This window comes from Mastigoproctus giganteus, chromosome 6, assembly GCF_048544385.1.
Source record: "Mastigoproctus giganteus isolate SK-2022 chromosome 6, ASM4854438v1, whole genome shotgun sequence".
NCBI lineage: Eukaryota > Metazoa > Arthropoda > Arachnida > Uropygi > Thelyphonidae > Mastigoproctus > Mastigoproctus giganteus.
The window spans coordinates 65,287,237-65,303,572 of NC_143580.1; the positions used below are offsets into that span (position 1 = coordinate 65,287,237).

Genomic DNA, 16,336 nt, shown 5'->3' on the forward strand with positions numbered 1-16,336 from the left:
CATATTTAGAAACAAGATCTAGCACTTAACACTAATCATTTAAACACACGCATCTTGATTTAATAAAAAAGTTAAAGAATTTCTCTTTTTACAGTTTATTTCGGTTGTTTATCGTACAGATTTCCAAGGCTGCACAATATTCGTTGGATTAGAGTTGCAAAGCATATGATGGAAAGTATCTATCTCAGAAATACTTCTTTAAATACACCCAAACTATTTAGTTATATAATTTATTATTATTATGTATAGTAAATAACTCATATTACTGGTTATTAAATATGTTTATGATTGATAAAATTTATTATTAAAGTTGCATTTAAAATGAATCCTGTGAAAGTCTTAATGAAACTGAGGGTTTCAACGGATTCATTTTGAAAGATACGATTGCTTATGAATAATGATAGCAGTAGATTCTAAAGATCAATTAGAAAAGAGTTAAACTATATTTAAGAATAAAATTAGTTGCCTAATGATCTAATCTGGACATAAATGTATTTTTTTTAATTTAAGGAGAACACAAATCTATCCAGAAAATATGAATACGTATTTTGAATCCAGAATAAATCAAATTCAAGATATTAACAATGATATTTTCCATCATAAAGTGCAACATAGACATTCCAATATTTTTTGTTGTTAATATTCGATCCTGGTATTAGTTTTACTAACCAATGTTCATGTTTCGCTAATAATCATGTTGCGCTGTTACTTAATCGCATATGTTTTCAGTGAAAGACAACTTTGAGATTCTAAATCAAGATGGCAATGCACACAGAGGGGAAGGAAAATATATACACATAACAGTCAACCATGAAAACGTTTAGAGTGATTTTGAAATGGGACTTGTTTATTACTATTAAGACAATATTTTATGATCAATAACGCTGTATCAGGCTGAGAAATAAGGCAACAAATCTTCCAAAAATTAATGTTTCTAGAAGAAATCAATTTATCGTTGTACAATGATTGAAATGATAGAGAGATGAACAGATGAAATATTCGCGATGCAGTTGATGACAATTCTATTTGCAGTTTCGCCATTCCTAAACCGAATATCCTATTGATAATACAACGGACCTACAGTTAATTATTCTAACTATTAAGTCAATATATTATCGCCTTTTCATTGCGATGCTGAGAAGATATATCAATAGAAGATCAATGTTATATTACAATGTCCAATAAATATTATTAAACTACAGAAAATACGAGTGGAGCTAAAGATCAGGTTAAGGCACGTTGCAACATCATAAACATATCTGAAAGTTTCAAGGGAACGAGAAAGCCTTACAGACACATTCACTATTAACTAAATAATTAAGCATGCTTCAAGTATAAACTCCTGCAGGGATGTAATTAAAAATACAGCATATGAATTTGTTCGATTATAAAATTACTATTCTTTGCGGGATATCATTAATTTTAATTTATAATGATATGTACCGAGGTTTGTGATATGACTAGCTACTATGCCTAGCTTGTAAAATTTGGGGAATATTATGTGGTGAACATCTAAACAAATGGAAAGGTGTGTCATTCATTTTGGGGAAACATCAAGTTCCTCTGTGTAAAAAATTATCAATAATTATTTAATATTTATTATATAGGGACACTTAGATTTACATAGCAAAGTTAAAGCCGTGGTAGTTTTCTTAAATTGAGTTTATTGAGAAGAATGGCGGTATAAATTTCGATTAGCTAGAGTATGATAGATTTTATGGATTGTTATTGATTTATGTGCGTTCTTTAGTCAATGGTTAACTAAATTCGTGATTTGTTTTGGCACTGATGGCGCCTATTTAGAATTCACTCATTCCTATAAGAATCTCAGTTAAGCTTTTACAAAATCGAGTTAAGAATAGTTCCAGTGGAAAAAGGGATTTTATCATTGAATCATATGCCATCATTATAGATGGTTCGATTATTTTTCACCCTTTCGGCTGTTTTATTCAAATCAACATTATATATTTATGGCGCCATTCTTCAACAAACACTGCAAATTTCTTACAATCTAATTGTCTTCAGTATAATTTTTCCTAAGGGATAAATGCAGTTAATGTCTGTCGACAAGCTAGTCATGGATGTTGCAAATGGTACATATTTTGCTAGTGCTGTTCGATAGGGTTCGATGACAATAAATATGGAAGATAGTTAAGTGAACACCTATAGCTACGACTACTATTTTCACTTCACTACATTCTAAGGATGACGTATAAAAATGTATAAAATACTTTAAATCAATGCCATGCATAGCCAAAAATTGAGAAAGGAAGATCTCCCAAGGACACAGTGTGTTAGTAACAAAGTGCGATGGGCACAGTCCGCCTTTCAGCCAGCAAAACACCTCGCACGGAATGTTTCATTCGGATGCATATGGAATATAGAAATATTTGGTTGTGTTTTCATCGCGCTGGTGGAGGTGGAGGTTGCCTCGGCTGCGCTTTAGCTTTCTTTGAGTTAGGCCTTGGGAAAGATGACGGTCTCTCCTTATAGTTCTGGAAAAAGAGGAGGCTGTTAGGAAAAATACATTCAAATTTAGGGACAAACATTACACAAAAATTGCTTATATTAGCAGAATCGAAAGTTTGTTAATGATAATTTTAGTTAAAGTTGTTGCCACAATAAAATGAACTAGCTTTTTAACATTTAATTTAATTAAAAATTTAAATAAATTTATTTCCTCATTTTTATGTAACTTTTAACTTAGAATAATCTTAAAATAATTTGAAATGAAACTTATAAATAAAATGAATTAATGAATTTATTAACTCAGCATTAATAGATGCTGAGTATAAATATAAATATATCATATTAAACATCCCACTCATTGTTCTGAAATCCATAGGTGTTTCAGGCCAATTGCTTTACTTTCAACCTTTCAAATCATTTGACAAGAAAAATATCGAATTTTATAAAGAACAGCCAATATTTACAACCAGCATTTGGACGAGAGTGATAATAACTTGTGATAATTGACTTTTGTCCTAACATTATCGATAGTTTCAAAGAGAAGGGAACATATGCTATTGCTCACTTCCTTTACCTGTCCAAGGCGTCGATTGTGTTAATCATAATTATCTTCTCCACTGGATCAGTTCGGCCTGTGGGACTGATTGATCTCGTAGAGGACTCGCTCCTAGCTGAATTCAGTCATTGGTAGCCAGGAGAAAAATCTCCATTACCACTCTATCAAAAGGTATTTTAAAGAGCCTAGTTTAGTTTTATTCTCTGCATAAAGTACCTTAAATAAGGTCCTCCTATCGGACCAACTTATTATCTATTAGAGCGATATTTTATTATTATTAATGGGAAAAGATCCTTCCAAACAGATAAAACCTCCTGTATGCTCTTAAAACTTTATTGGAAAAACCATACTTCAAAAAGAGATAAAATGAAGTAGGTCATATTATAAGAAGGAAAATAAAACTCTTAACTATCCGTTCAGCCGAACTATGTATATAATCTCTAAAGGATCGTCCCACAGCAAGCCTTTGGCTTTGTGATTTAATAAAAGAAGAGGTGGAAAGCGGATAACATTCTGCTAAACTCCTTGTGTGCAAAATCAGAAATTGAAAATTATAGACCAATTAGCTTGTTGTCCCACATCTACAAGTTGTTCACAAGGGTCGTTACTAACAGACTAGAAAGAATATTTGAAGAGAAAAAACCGAAAGAGCATGCTGGCTTTAGGACAGGATTCTAAATTATGGATTACCTTCATGTAATATCGCAGTCAATGGAGAAAGCAAATGACTTTAAAACACCATTATGTCTGGCATTTGTGGATATAAAAACTTTAAATTAAATCAAAACTGAAACCACCTCTATATCTACAAATAAAACATCCAATTAAGTAAAAATTAAAATCATAACATTTCATATTATTAATACTGCGAATAAATCATTGTTCTCACCTGTCCACATGGACCTTTAGGATCGTGTGGCCCTCCGTACAGTTCGTCTTGGTCTATCCTTGACGGAATTGATGCATATGAGGAGAGACTTGCTGCAGGAGTCCCTGGTTCAGGTTGACTGTAGGGGCGACATTTATCTAGATCTACCTGCCTTTGAGGATTGGCAGCATAAACGTACTGTTGGCTGTGTAGTGCTGTAAAAGGGCGTGTAACATTGAATTTCACAGAAAGATATTATAAAAATCTGAAATTCATTGTTTTACAGCTCTCTTCAGTAAACTACATTACTTTAGAAGCTTTTTTTTTTAATTTAAGTTCAGCGGTTACCTAAATTACGATATAGTACTGCATTGACACTGAATTCTTTACATATACGAATCGGAGGGCAACTAACAGAAGCTAATTTTCCTAGAAAATGACTCAGCTTTACCAAAACACTCTTAACACCAACAGCGATGTGTCCGTTTTGTCATTAAGCAGTGATATTTGAAAGAAATTTGACTTTTGATATACTATTTACAGTGGTATAGCTCTGTGTGTAAAGTATACACAGTGCCATAATTAAAAGGAACTGAGAAGAGTTTTAAATTTTAGCAGTTGAGAAACATAATAAAATAACATTTAAATGCAAAATTTATCTTGCATATGAGATTATAACCCAGCAGTCTAAAAGTAACATGAATGCTAGGTTGTAATTTTACAATTCTTTCGAAGTTTTATTCAAAAATTACTAATATATACGGGGTTTTTAAACATTTTATTTCAGGAATCAAATTTTTCATAACCAAGGGCGTTGAGATACATTTCTGCTCCGTATCATAATCATTTAAACAATAAAAGCTGTTTTTTTGCCTAATTTCTCATTGGCTTCAAATATATTACATTTCTGATTGATTTAAAATAGTTAACTGAAATGTTCAAAAAGGAGGACATGCCAATAAACTAAAGTACAATTCACACAATAGTTAAAAAATAATCAGTTTAAATAAATCTGTATATTGAAAGAAGACATCATAGCAACTAAATCTATGTGGATTCAGTGTATGGTGTTTGGCAAGTTCGTATATTCTATTCTATGGTAGGCGTGCCTTTTGCTGGATGAAAACCAGCAAAACATGTACACTGTCCAAATTCTTCTTCTTCTTCTTCGGTCCTTAGCTGGCAGCTGGGGGAGGCGGTTGGCCACGCAACCAGTATGCTGCTGTAGGTGCCGCAGGGTTTCGGACTTGCTCTGTGATGTTCTTCCATACCTTACGATCCATGGCGTCAGTCCTAGCCTGGTTAAGGTCGAGACGTCGGCTCTTCAAGTCACTGTCCAAATTACCATCCCCCAAAAGCCCTTTCATCTGGCAGAATTAAAAACTGGGCTTTTTCAAAGTGTATTAACGTCAACCCATCGTGACCACTGTACTACTTGAGAGGATGTCTTTGCAAGCATTTAAACAGATATTTATATACAATTGTTTTCTCAGTCAATTGTGAAACATTGAATGCTAAAACATGCAAACGTTAAACGCACGAGACCTGACTAAACTTACTTAAATATGTTCATGTTTAGATAAAAATGGCAATATGCAAATTATAATATGGCACGTCAGTAGAATGATCACCCGTTCATAATTAACAGTAGCAATGATTTCACCACACTTGTACAAGCCATAATCCAACTCTTCCCCACCTCACCGAATGGAGCCAATGATTAAAAAGAAACAAACAAATCCTGAATTCAAAATATGTGGAGTCTAAAATATTCTTTCCCATCCTAACAGAGTTTTATGAAATGCTATAGAATAGAAAATTACTATAATCTTGAAGAAATATTATCAAGAATAATATTGGGACTAAAATGTAGATGTTACATTTATTCATAAAATACACTGCAGTTCTTAAGAATTATGAAAATTTAACCATTTACCTTTGATCTGTCCCTTTACAAGACTCTCTCTAGAATGAGATTTGTGCACGTACACAATTACAACGATAATAACTACAATGAGAGCCAGCAACGAAGCGGCTGCAGGAATTACTACAGAGAGATCTAAATAAAATGGAACTTCATGGGCCCCTACAAAATTAGATAAATGTATATTTAGTGGTTATTGTATAGAAAAATTAAGATAAATTATACAATTTTATAAAGCAAAACATCAAATCGAAGTATATCCATTATTAATATTTAGTATATATCAATATGCATTTGGTGCGTGACCTGGGATTTAGGTGCCTTCACTAGAGTTTAACATTATTAAATTATAGTATATATAACTTATTAGCATAAGTTAACTTTCTTCACCTCTAAGATTTTTCCTTAAATCTAAGAGACCGCATAACAAGTTATATATAAATGATTAACAGTAGAAGTACAGCAATAAAGAAACAGTTCAGTCACCATCTGGTGGTCGTTTTATATTTACAGAAATTGTTTTTCGAAATAAATAAAAGAACGTTTTGTGTGCTACGTTTTCAGAGCTACATAAAGAAGATTTAATGCGCACTGTTACACTGACAATTAAACTTAGTTAAAATATAACTAATATGAAAAACAGGAGAGTCCCAAAGTCAAGATATAGTTTAAACTAGCATCAAAAGTTTTCCTAGATAAAAAAAATAATTTTAAAACTTTCAATAAAATTAATGTTTGAAGTCTGCGTGTTTTCTCCTTATATTCCAATAGTTAATATATTTATTTATATAATAATATATTAATGGTTAATATATTTTTATAATATTATTGGTAGTATTTATTACTTATTAATATATTATAAATAATATGTTAATAGTTAATATGAAATAAATTACGTCGCATACATATTATATGAAATGATAAAATTAAATGGTATACTAACAAAACTGCAAATAACCCAGAACCACAAACGTGCAGTCTAAAAGACGGATGAAGACCGAATAAACCCCTACTGGAGGAGGTTTATAGTTATAGAAAACTGATTAATTTTAATACCTTCAAAGTTATAAAACACCGATTAATTTTTATAAATTAATTTGTTATAACAAGTGATTAATTTGATACTTTCAAATTGGCCAGTTTTCTATAACTTGCGTAATGTAAGGTTGGTGCGCTTTATGTTTAGAAATAAGATGGCACGTTAGTAATTCTCGACTCTGTAAGGAGTCTCTTCAACAAGGAAGTCAAAGGAGGATCTGAAAACGTATACGCTCAATCGCTCCAAATTTTAAAACTGACTAGTGATTATAGTGAAAGGAAGGTTAGAGTGTACAAAGAAAGTTTGGAAAACTGTACTGAAAGTGGCTGATACTATATAGCGTATACTTTTTGACATTTTTAAATTTAAAAGATTTTCATATTAACCAAAATATTTTTCAAATGATATAACAGAATAAATTATTTTTACGTTGTTTTAACCAAATATTTAATTAATGATTTTTTTTCTATCTTTTAAAGTGCTTTGTAGTTAGTTGCTTTTTTGTGAATCAGTGGTTAAGAAATGCATTTTTAATCCTAAAGTATTATTTTCCTTTTTCTTGGATAATTGACAAACATTTGCACATGCACATTGCGAAGGACTTCCTTCTCATAAGTTGAAAAATAATTTTTTTTTTAGTTTTTATATACTTACCTCTGAATTTTGTCTTTACGTTTAGAATTTCACTTGGATGACCTCGGCCATGCCTGTTACTTGCGGTGATATAAACTTTATAGAGAGTATCACTGTGGAGACCCGTTAGCGTATACATATTCTGCTCTGGGCTTATTAAGGGCACATGCAACCAGTGTGCGTTTCCTTTTTGGTAGTGAATTGTATAACCTGAAACAAACGAAATAGGAAATATTTTCATGTTAAATTAAACTCCTGTGAATTTAAATGTGCTTTCTACTCACGTTATGAAACTAAAAATTATATTAATGGTTTATTAGCTTTAATACAAAGAGGAACTGTAGTCAATACTATGCGAATTATTAAAATTATACCAACTTCTAAAAAGCGCACAGAAATGCATGTATACTTTTGAACATACCCGTAACGGGCTCTTCTCTGGAAGAGAAATGATTCCATTTAAGATTAATTGAAGTATCAGATGCTGCAACCAAAGTGAGTGGTGGAGCCTTTGGTAATTCTGAAACAAGAATATTAAACTTTTGAGAAACTAAAAACAGAAGTTGAATTTTAATATTTATTTCAGAAAAGAATATTTGTTTTGAAAGCAACGCTCTCAGAAAAGGAATCATACTTCTAAAAATCAATAATTTCTAATCAAGTTTACACCTGACAATACTGCAATGATTCTTCATCAAGAATCTAACCCTCCCACCACTGTTAGAATCCTTACTTTTGAGGGAAAAAGCCGAGAGGTTAAAATATATTTGGACATCAAAGCGACCTTTTATTTTCTCAACATAACCTTTCTGGATCGCTGCAGTAGCTGCTTCCTACTTACTAATAAAATATATTCAAATTTAGTCTGCCGTGTATCTTCAGCAACCTCAAGGAGCAGTGCTCTCTAGCTATTCTGCATTCCTATCTGCTATGCACATGATATTAAGGTCCGGATCATCACCATAAGACCAGAAGGCAACCATAGGTACACAATCACTCAATAAAATTGCAGGCTTCAATTTCTTTTTTGGCTGGTTTTTTTCATATCGACTTCTTAACATATAAAAGAAATGCTCCGAGTTGTAACCCACCCACACAGATTTTTTAAACGCCTTTGACCCCAGGTTAATCTTTCCAGGAGCACGTTAATTATCTAAATTCCAGAATGTATATTCTAAGATAACTGCCATAGCAACAACGTTTCCTTGCTATATGCACTACTACTACTACCTCTAAAATACAGTCAATCAAATCATCTGATCAGGCATTCAGTATGAAGCAGAAATTTGGGTATTCACCCTTCACACAATCCTTTACAGTCCATACTTCCCACATGCTCCAACTAGTCTAAAAACCACTTCAATTTACCTAAAATCCACCAAATTGTCTCAATTAGGCGGACCCCGTTTACTCTTAGAGATTGCCAGCTAAATGTAAATATCGATCTACCTGAATATCGAAATACTTACGTTCATAGCTTATAATTATGTAGATTAGTATTGATGGGACTACTTTAATTTAAAATAATAATTCACAATTAAATAGGGTTATTAAACTGCACTGTATTTCATACTCCTATCTTTCTAAAGATAATATTTCTATTTTGTTTTGTGAGAATGAACTTCATTAAATATAAAATATTGGTTAAATACGAACTATATATTGTCTAGTTTAGTTCTTACCTCCATCCAGAGTTTTTACTACTAATTCCTGAGAGGGTGGGCCGGTACCAGCTTTATTGTAGGCCTTAACGACTACACTGTACCTGGTGGATTTCATAAGATTGGTGATCATATATTCGTGAGTGTCATTTGAGGTAGCTTCGAGTGTTTTAAAGGAATAAGGCTGGGAGGTTCCTTCTAGTTTGTATCCGATGTAGTAACCTTTCAGATAGCCATTCCAGTCCTCTTTAGGTGGAGGCTAAAATACCAAAATACATTTAAATTGTTAATATAACATTGAATATAAACTAATTGTGTATACACCAGTAATTAAAAACGAAATAAGACACGCGTTAAGTTTCATGGAATATTTTACTATGTTAAATAAAATAGTTTTAATTAAATTATTTACCTTCCACTTGACTAGAACTATAGTTGGTCCTCTAGGTTCTACCAGAAGGTCTGTCGGAGGTCCAGTTGGTTCTACATATTAGAAATATCAGAATTAGTCATGAAACAAAACAATACATTGTAATATTTTTGATTATCAATATTTAATACAATTCGCCTTAATATAACGTTGAAATTATTCAAGAGGTGTTTCAGACTATATCTCGATACCATCAAGCAAGGGCAAGTCATGAGACATTTAGAAATATTTTTAATCACGTAATTATGCTTCAAATACATGTATAAAGAAGAGTTCCTTAAGAGTTACTTTTTTTAATTTTAAAAATAAAAATAAAATTTATTCTCATTATTTCATGCTCTTTGTGTAATATTCTCTAAAAGGATCTATTATCAAACAATAAAAATTATTAAATTTTATTAACATAAAAGGTATCTTTAATTTTGAAATTAAAATTAAACATTTGTTCCAAAATATCCGTTTACAAGATTACGCCATACAGATGGAAAAATAATTAAAAAATATACACCTCGTGATAGAATGTATCCTCAGCCACATTTAACATCGAAAGCAAAGCGATATTTTGTTACCTTCCTCGGCTGTCACAAATTTTGTTGTCTCCGATGCTTCTCCATGACCAATCTCGTTCTCGGCAAGTATTGCTACAGAATAGGGAGTTCCTGGCTTCAGGTTTTTTATTACGGCTGTAGTTTGACTAGATTGAATTTCCTCCTCATGTAAGCGTTGGGGACCATCTGTAAAGATGTATTGTTATGAAATAGGAAACTCTTTAATCTTTCATTTTATAGTATTTTTATCATCCATAGCGTGACCTGACGTGTGTTTATTGACTAATGTAAACGAATTTCACTGAAAATGTAATAAAAATTGGAGATTACTGAAAGGTGTTTAACTAATTGCAAACATTCCATATTAAAGATCAACGTTTTTCGTTGCGATATTAAAAATACAACGACTAGTGCAATTGGGTTATATAAAGGCAAAAGTCAGAGTTTCCACATATATTGATTTAGGAAAAAGATGGTTTAACCAAGACCGAGTTCCGCTTGTGTACGTGGAGTCACCTGAACTTAACATGCTATAATGATCAATTATTATTACAGTATTTAATTAAAGAGAAATTTATAATTCATAAAACACCTGGAGAGCCTATAGGTTACGAGTACGAACTGTTCTCGTAGAAGAGTGAGCCTCAACACAAGAAGTCCTTTTGAACATTCTACTAGACACTTTCAGAGCCGTCATAAGAATTTCTGGCCTGTCAGGGGTATCATATCAGGTACACAAGCGAGAATTTGCATGTATCAAAAATGGCATGCTTTATTCATAAGTTCACACACAGAACAATGCTGCAACACAGAAAGATGCATTTCAATAATAATATTTCATTGCCTTAACAATTATTTCGAAAACTTTTCCACACTTGCCAATTTTTTATTTAAACGTTTGTTCACCAGTATCGTACATATTCATACAGAATCAACATTTTGAGTGTTGGAAGGGGGGAGTACTCTTATTATATCCACAAGTCTGAACAGTTATTAGTTGAAAGAAAACATAATGAACACTGTTTATAAACAAAAAGATTCTGTGACAGCATTTAAAAAAAACGAAAAAACTATGAACCACTTACTATGTTCATAATTAATAATATAATTACGAATATAGTAAATGGTTGTCGATTTGAATTAGTCTCGGGGCAACTCAAGGGAAGAAGTTTCAGGACGTAGTTTTCTAAGGCTGATTTGCTTTATTTGAATTTAAAAAAAACGGCAACAGATTAAAATTAAGAAACTAGGATGAGACCATATAACTCCTTGCGAGACCAGCTAATCATCCTAGATGAGTTCTCAATAAGTTCTTCGTGTTATCAATGGCATTCAAATCATACTTTTCCCAAAAGGTTGACCAGTGATGTAGGGCTTTACAGTAAGCATATAAATAAAACCCACTAAAAAGTAATTTACAAAGTAGAATGAATTTATCGTATATTACACTTTACTTACATTTATCTCTCCAGTAATGGATAATATACTTCGTCAGCTGACTGTTGCCTGTATATGGAGCCGACCATCGAATATTTGCGCTCCGGCTCCACACATCCAGAATCTTCACGTCTAATGGTTGTGCTGGGACCTCTGAAAGATGAAAAAGATAATATAAAATTAAATATAAAAGATGATCGACATTTCCTTTTAATATGTAAGATTCTCATATTTAACACTCCTAATATTGACCATGTGATGGGAAGAAACCCAGGCCTTTGTTAAAAAATCCCCCCCCCCCACTCGTAGGCAGTGATGCTGCCTTCGTATTTTCCAAAACTGTTGTTCTCAAATATTCATGGAAGGACTTATTCCATTGGTCAACCAACTCACTGGCTAAAAGAGGCTTAATACGGACCAGTCTAACTCTTTCCTCCTTATTTTGAATTTATGTCCTCTAGTTCTAGGGTCATTAATACAGTGGCAGTTATTAATTGAATTAACTGTCACCGATTCATTTAATATTTCATTTATTTTACTATCCTTCGCTCTCAGAGCCTCCATCCTATTCCTTCTACCCCTCTAACGTACCTAGTTAGCAAGCTCAGTAGATATTCGACAAATTCAAAGCCTCTCCTCACATGGGAATCCTTTTGCCAATTTCACCAGAAACAGTTTCATCTTAATGTATAAGAATACATTAACACCGCCTTATATTAACAAGAAAAAAGGGAGCATGCATTTTGGCTATAAAAATAAATAAATCCTTCGCATCAGAAGATCAAGTTATAATCATTACACAGGTCTCTTAATGCTAAAGTGTTTTAACAGCATTTTCTCATTACCGAAGAGTTTTAGAAATTTCAATGGGAAGACACTTAATTCATGTGAAATTTAAATTTTGGTTCTTCCGAATTATATTTGGAAGATGCAGGCTGTGTTTTTTTTTAACTACTTTTCGGTCGGGTCATCTTTGAACCCCTTTTGTCCAATGGAGTGAAGGACTAAGTGAATCCAAAACGTAGCATTAAAGTTTTTTAGTAATTGAGAGAACCGGGGCATAATTCGATAAAAACTAAAATTTTAAAGTTTGTGTCAGCCGAGAATACATATAGACTATCTTGTAGAATACATATAGACTTTCTTAAGGCTTCATTGCTGTCAGTATTCATTCAATATGTTAACATTATTATAACATGGAAGAAACCATTTTTATTACCAGATGAAATTCATAAAATAAGCAAGAAATAATATAAAGACTTCGAATGAAATTTAAAAATTATCTTAACGTACCAACCACTAACACTTTGATGTTCTTTTCGTCACTTCCATACATATTAGAAGCCGAACACGTGTACAGAGCGCCATCCCTTCTATCAACGTTCCTTATAAATAACTCTGAGTTCACTCCATTCTTGCTGACAGTCTCGAATTTTTCATACCTGTAAATGATTTCCGACCACGTTAACATTTGTGAAAACTGAAGCTGCTTCTTATCACAATAATGTACACAATATATTGATGGTCTACATCCTAAAAATATATACTACGTAAAAAAACGCCTTTTCAAAATGTTTAGTATACCTTATGAACAACGCAATAGTTAACATTTAATTATACATATAACAGGACTGAAGAATATTCTAAAGAGGAAGCTATAATTTAATAATTCAACTGATTATGAAGTGATTAAGTCAGTTAAACCATTAGAATATTTAAGTTTCTGACCTTGATGTATCTGTTATTTCAATATCTCTCTTATCTTTGGACCACGAGATAGACATTGGTTGGTCACCCGTTGCATCGCAATGTAGGACTGCGCTATCACCTTGTCGGACTGTTTGGACACTGAATTTTTCTTCAAACCTCGCCGGTACTCCATGAAAGAAGAAAGGTTAGAAATTAACTTAAGTTATTCAATAACGCTCAAGATATTTTAAAATTTATTAACTAATTTTGCGGTAATTAAGCGTTAGGAGTTTGTTGAATATGTTTGTGATAATGTTTTCATTTCAAACACATATCGAAGAAATAATCGACTTTTTACTTAGTACATTCAAATTTATTGTCCAATCTGTTTAGTACAAAGTAGTACAAACTAGTTTTATGACATCACAAAAGCCCTCAATAAAAATAATTAAATACAAATTACATTTACTGTATTAGATATACAGTGAAACTATTCACCGCACTACTGAATATATGTCAGAATAACGATATCGAAGGAATCAATCGCATGTATGTTCAAACAGAAGTTGGAAAACTGGAAGAAAATAAAGAAATAAGAGAGACAGAGAGAGAGTGTAGGAAGAAAGGAAACTGCAAAAGGACCAATCAAAACTGGTGACATAAATCCACAGTATACAATAATTTTTTCCATCATGGAAAGGAATTTCAATTTAAGCATTCAGGATGGGGTGGAGATCTTCTTTGTCCATTTGTGGATATTGATGGCGTCAATATATCCAAAAAACATTAGCCAGACAGTCCGCATTTTCATCTAATCTTTGAAAAAATGGAAAAAAGTTAAATTCCATCCTATTTACAGCATTCACTTACAGAACCTATTTTATCTTGCGCAGATGTAACCTGCAAGTTTGCCTTCATGATTTTTAAATTAGTTCTGTGTGGATTATTCAGGTGTTGGGCGACCTCCCTACCACTGTAAAATTCTAAGTTTCGTGTTGAAGCAATTTATCAAACATTTTGGGTTATTTTTGCAGCAGTCTCATTAGGAATTTTGGTTTATTCTTTCTAGGGATCATGTAGACTTTGTTCTTCTCAAAGTTTTAAGAGAGCAATGTGCTTTTTTGGAGCACTGACCAGAACTTTTAATTATATTTCTCTTTTCTATACACGTCAAGAAATTCATAGAAGCCCATCAGCAGAAGTCCATATTTATAATAAAAATAATGTTAGCATTAACACATGATTCAAGAAAGCAAGTTTATATATAATCAGCCAAAAAAAAAAAAACACCTTATTTCACCCATCCACTCGCTCCAAATGTTTATAAAGTTCTGCCTTGAATCTATTTAAGCTATCAACGACAGATGGAAGTTTGTTCCAACAACCAACCACCGCTGGCTAAAGGCAAACTTCAGCACATCTATCCTACAACTGTCTTTCCTCAATTTGAATTTATGCCATCTCAGGCGATTATTCTGAGCAAGAGGAAGAATCCAACCAGCATTGAGCATTCTCAAACCATTCAAGGCTTTATACACCTCAATCAGATCATCTCGCAGGTGCCTAGTCTCCAGACAATGTAATTTGCAAAAAATTAAGCCTTTCTTCGTAAAATCAACCCTTTGTTCCATTCACTAATCTTGTTGCCCTTCTTTGTACTCGTTCCAACAGCTCTACATCCTTCTTAAAATGACGCCTCCAGACCTGTATACAGTACTCAAGGCGTGAGCTCACCACTGCCTTATACAAGGAGATAATCACCTCCTTATCCCTGCTAGAAAGGTTCCTGTATATCATTGAGAACACACCGTGAGCTACTCTTTCAGACCGTCTGCACTGCTCAGAAAACTTCATATCTGCCTGCACAATTACCCCCAGGTCCTTTTCATTCAGTGTAGTACCACAGAGTTGATACGTTACTCTAGGGTTACTGTTTCCCTTATGTAGTATTTTACATTTATCAATGTAACTTCATTTGCCACCTCTCAGCCCATCTTCTCTACTTTTCTAGATCCTGTTGCAGCAGCGTACTGTCAGTGTCATTAACAACCCTGACAACCTTCGTATCGTCTGCAAACTTGTACATTAAGCCTGATATACCATCATCAATATCATTTATAAATACAGAAAACAACAATGGACCCAACACTGAACCCTGAGGGACTCCACTAACAACATTAGTCCACGAAGAGCAGCGTCCATTGATTACCACGCTGTCTTCTCCCACTCAACCATTCCTTATCCATAGCAGCAATTTGCCTCCAATGCCACACTGCTCCAATTTGTGCAGCAGTCTTCCGTGTGCAACAGTATCAAAAGCCTTTCTAAGATCCGAATATATGTTATCAAAATTATTCTTTCCATCCAGTTCCTTTGTGACTACATCATAGTATCCAATTAAATTGGCCAGACAAGACTTCCCCTTAACAAACCCATGCTGTGTCCGAGCTATAACTGAAGTCTTGTCTAGATGATCCTGGAATGCTTCTTTAACCAGTGCCCCCATTAATTTCCCTGGAACAGTAGTTAAACTAACATTCTGTAATTACCTGTGTCTCCCTTTGATCCTTTGTGGATTGGGGTCACATTTGCACATCTCCAGTCCATGGGTACCTCCCCTGAGTTCAGGGAAGCTCTCATAATTATAGGCTAAGGGTTTGTTTACTTCCTTTGCCTCCTTTAGTATAACTGGATGGATTCCATCCACCTCAGGTGTCTTTCTTATGTTTATCTTAAATTTCTTCTCCACTTTACTCTCAGTTATTACAAGATTATCTAGCTTACTGTCACAGTTTAATACACCTCTAGCATTCCCCTCCCTGAATAACTCATCATGTGTGAATGTAGATGAAAATACTCATTTAGTTTGTTAGCCACCTGAGCAGGATCATCAACAGTTGAACCATTGATATCAAGTGGACCAATCTGATTCATCCCCTTCCTTCTAAAGTTTACATAAGTAAAGAACTCTTTGCTGTTTTTCTTTGCATTCTTTGCCAAAGATTTCTCGTGATCTGCCTTTGCCTGCCTAATCTCCTTTGCGACTTGGTTACAAACCAGCTTATATCTATCATAGGCTTCT

The 16,336-nt window shown here is 33.3% G+C and overlaps 1 protein-coding gene across 1 annotated transcript in view; it reads right to left on the reverse strand.

Moving 5' to 3' along the window:
• Window positions 1–1,449: 1,449 nt before the first annotated feature.
• The window catches only part of LOC150084365 (cell adhesion molecule Dscam1-like), a 36,862-nt gene continuing 21,975 nt past the window's right edge, over window positions 1,450–16,336 (reverse strand). Inside the window, exons 9-19 of the mRNA XM_090376204.1 lie at window positions 13,294–13,441; window positions 12,859–13,007; window positions 11,587–11,718; window positions 10,150–10,314; window positions 9,563–9,633; window positions 9,172–9,409; window positions 7,911–8,009; window positions 7,511–7,699; window positions 5,830–5,979; window positions 3,915–4,108; window positions 1,450–2,495 (exon numbers count right to left, since the gene is read on the reverse strand). Coding sequence (XP_090232330.1) covers window positions 2,403–2,495; window positions 3,915–4,108; window positions 5,830–5,979; window positions 7,511–7,699; window positions 7,911–8,009; window positions 9,172–9,409; window positions 9,563–9,633; window positions 10,150–10,314; window positions 11,587–11,718; window positions 12,859–13,007; window positions 13,294–13,441 — 1,628 coding nt within the window. The 3' untranslated portion in view covers window positions 1,450–2,402. The remainder of the gene's footprint in view (window positions 2,496–3,914; window positions 4,109–5,829; window positions 5,980–7,510; window positions 7,700–7,910; window positions 8,010–9,171; window positions 9,410–9,562; window positions 9,634–10,149; window positions 10,315–11,586; window positions 11,719–12,858; window positions 13,008–13,293; window positions 13,442–16,336) is intronic.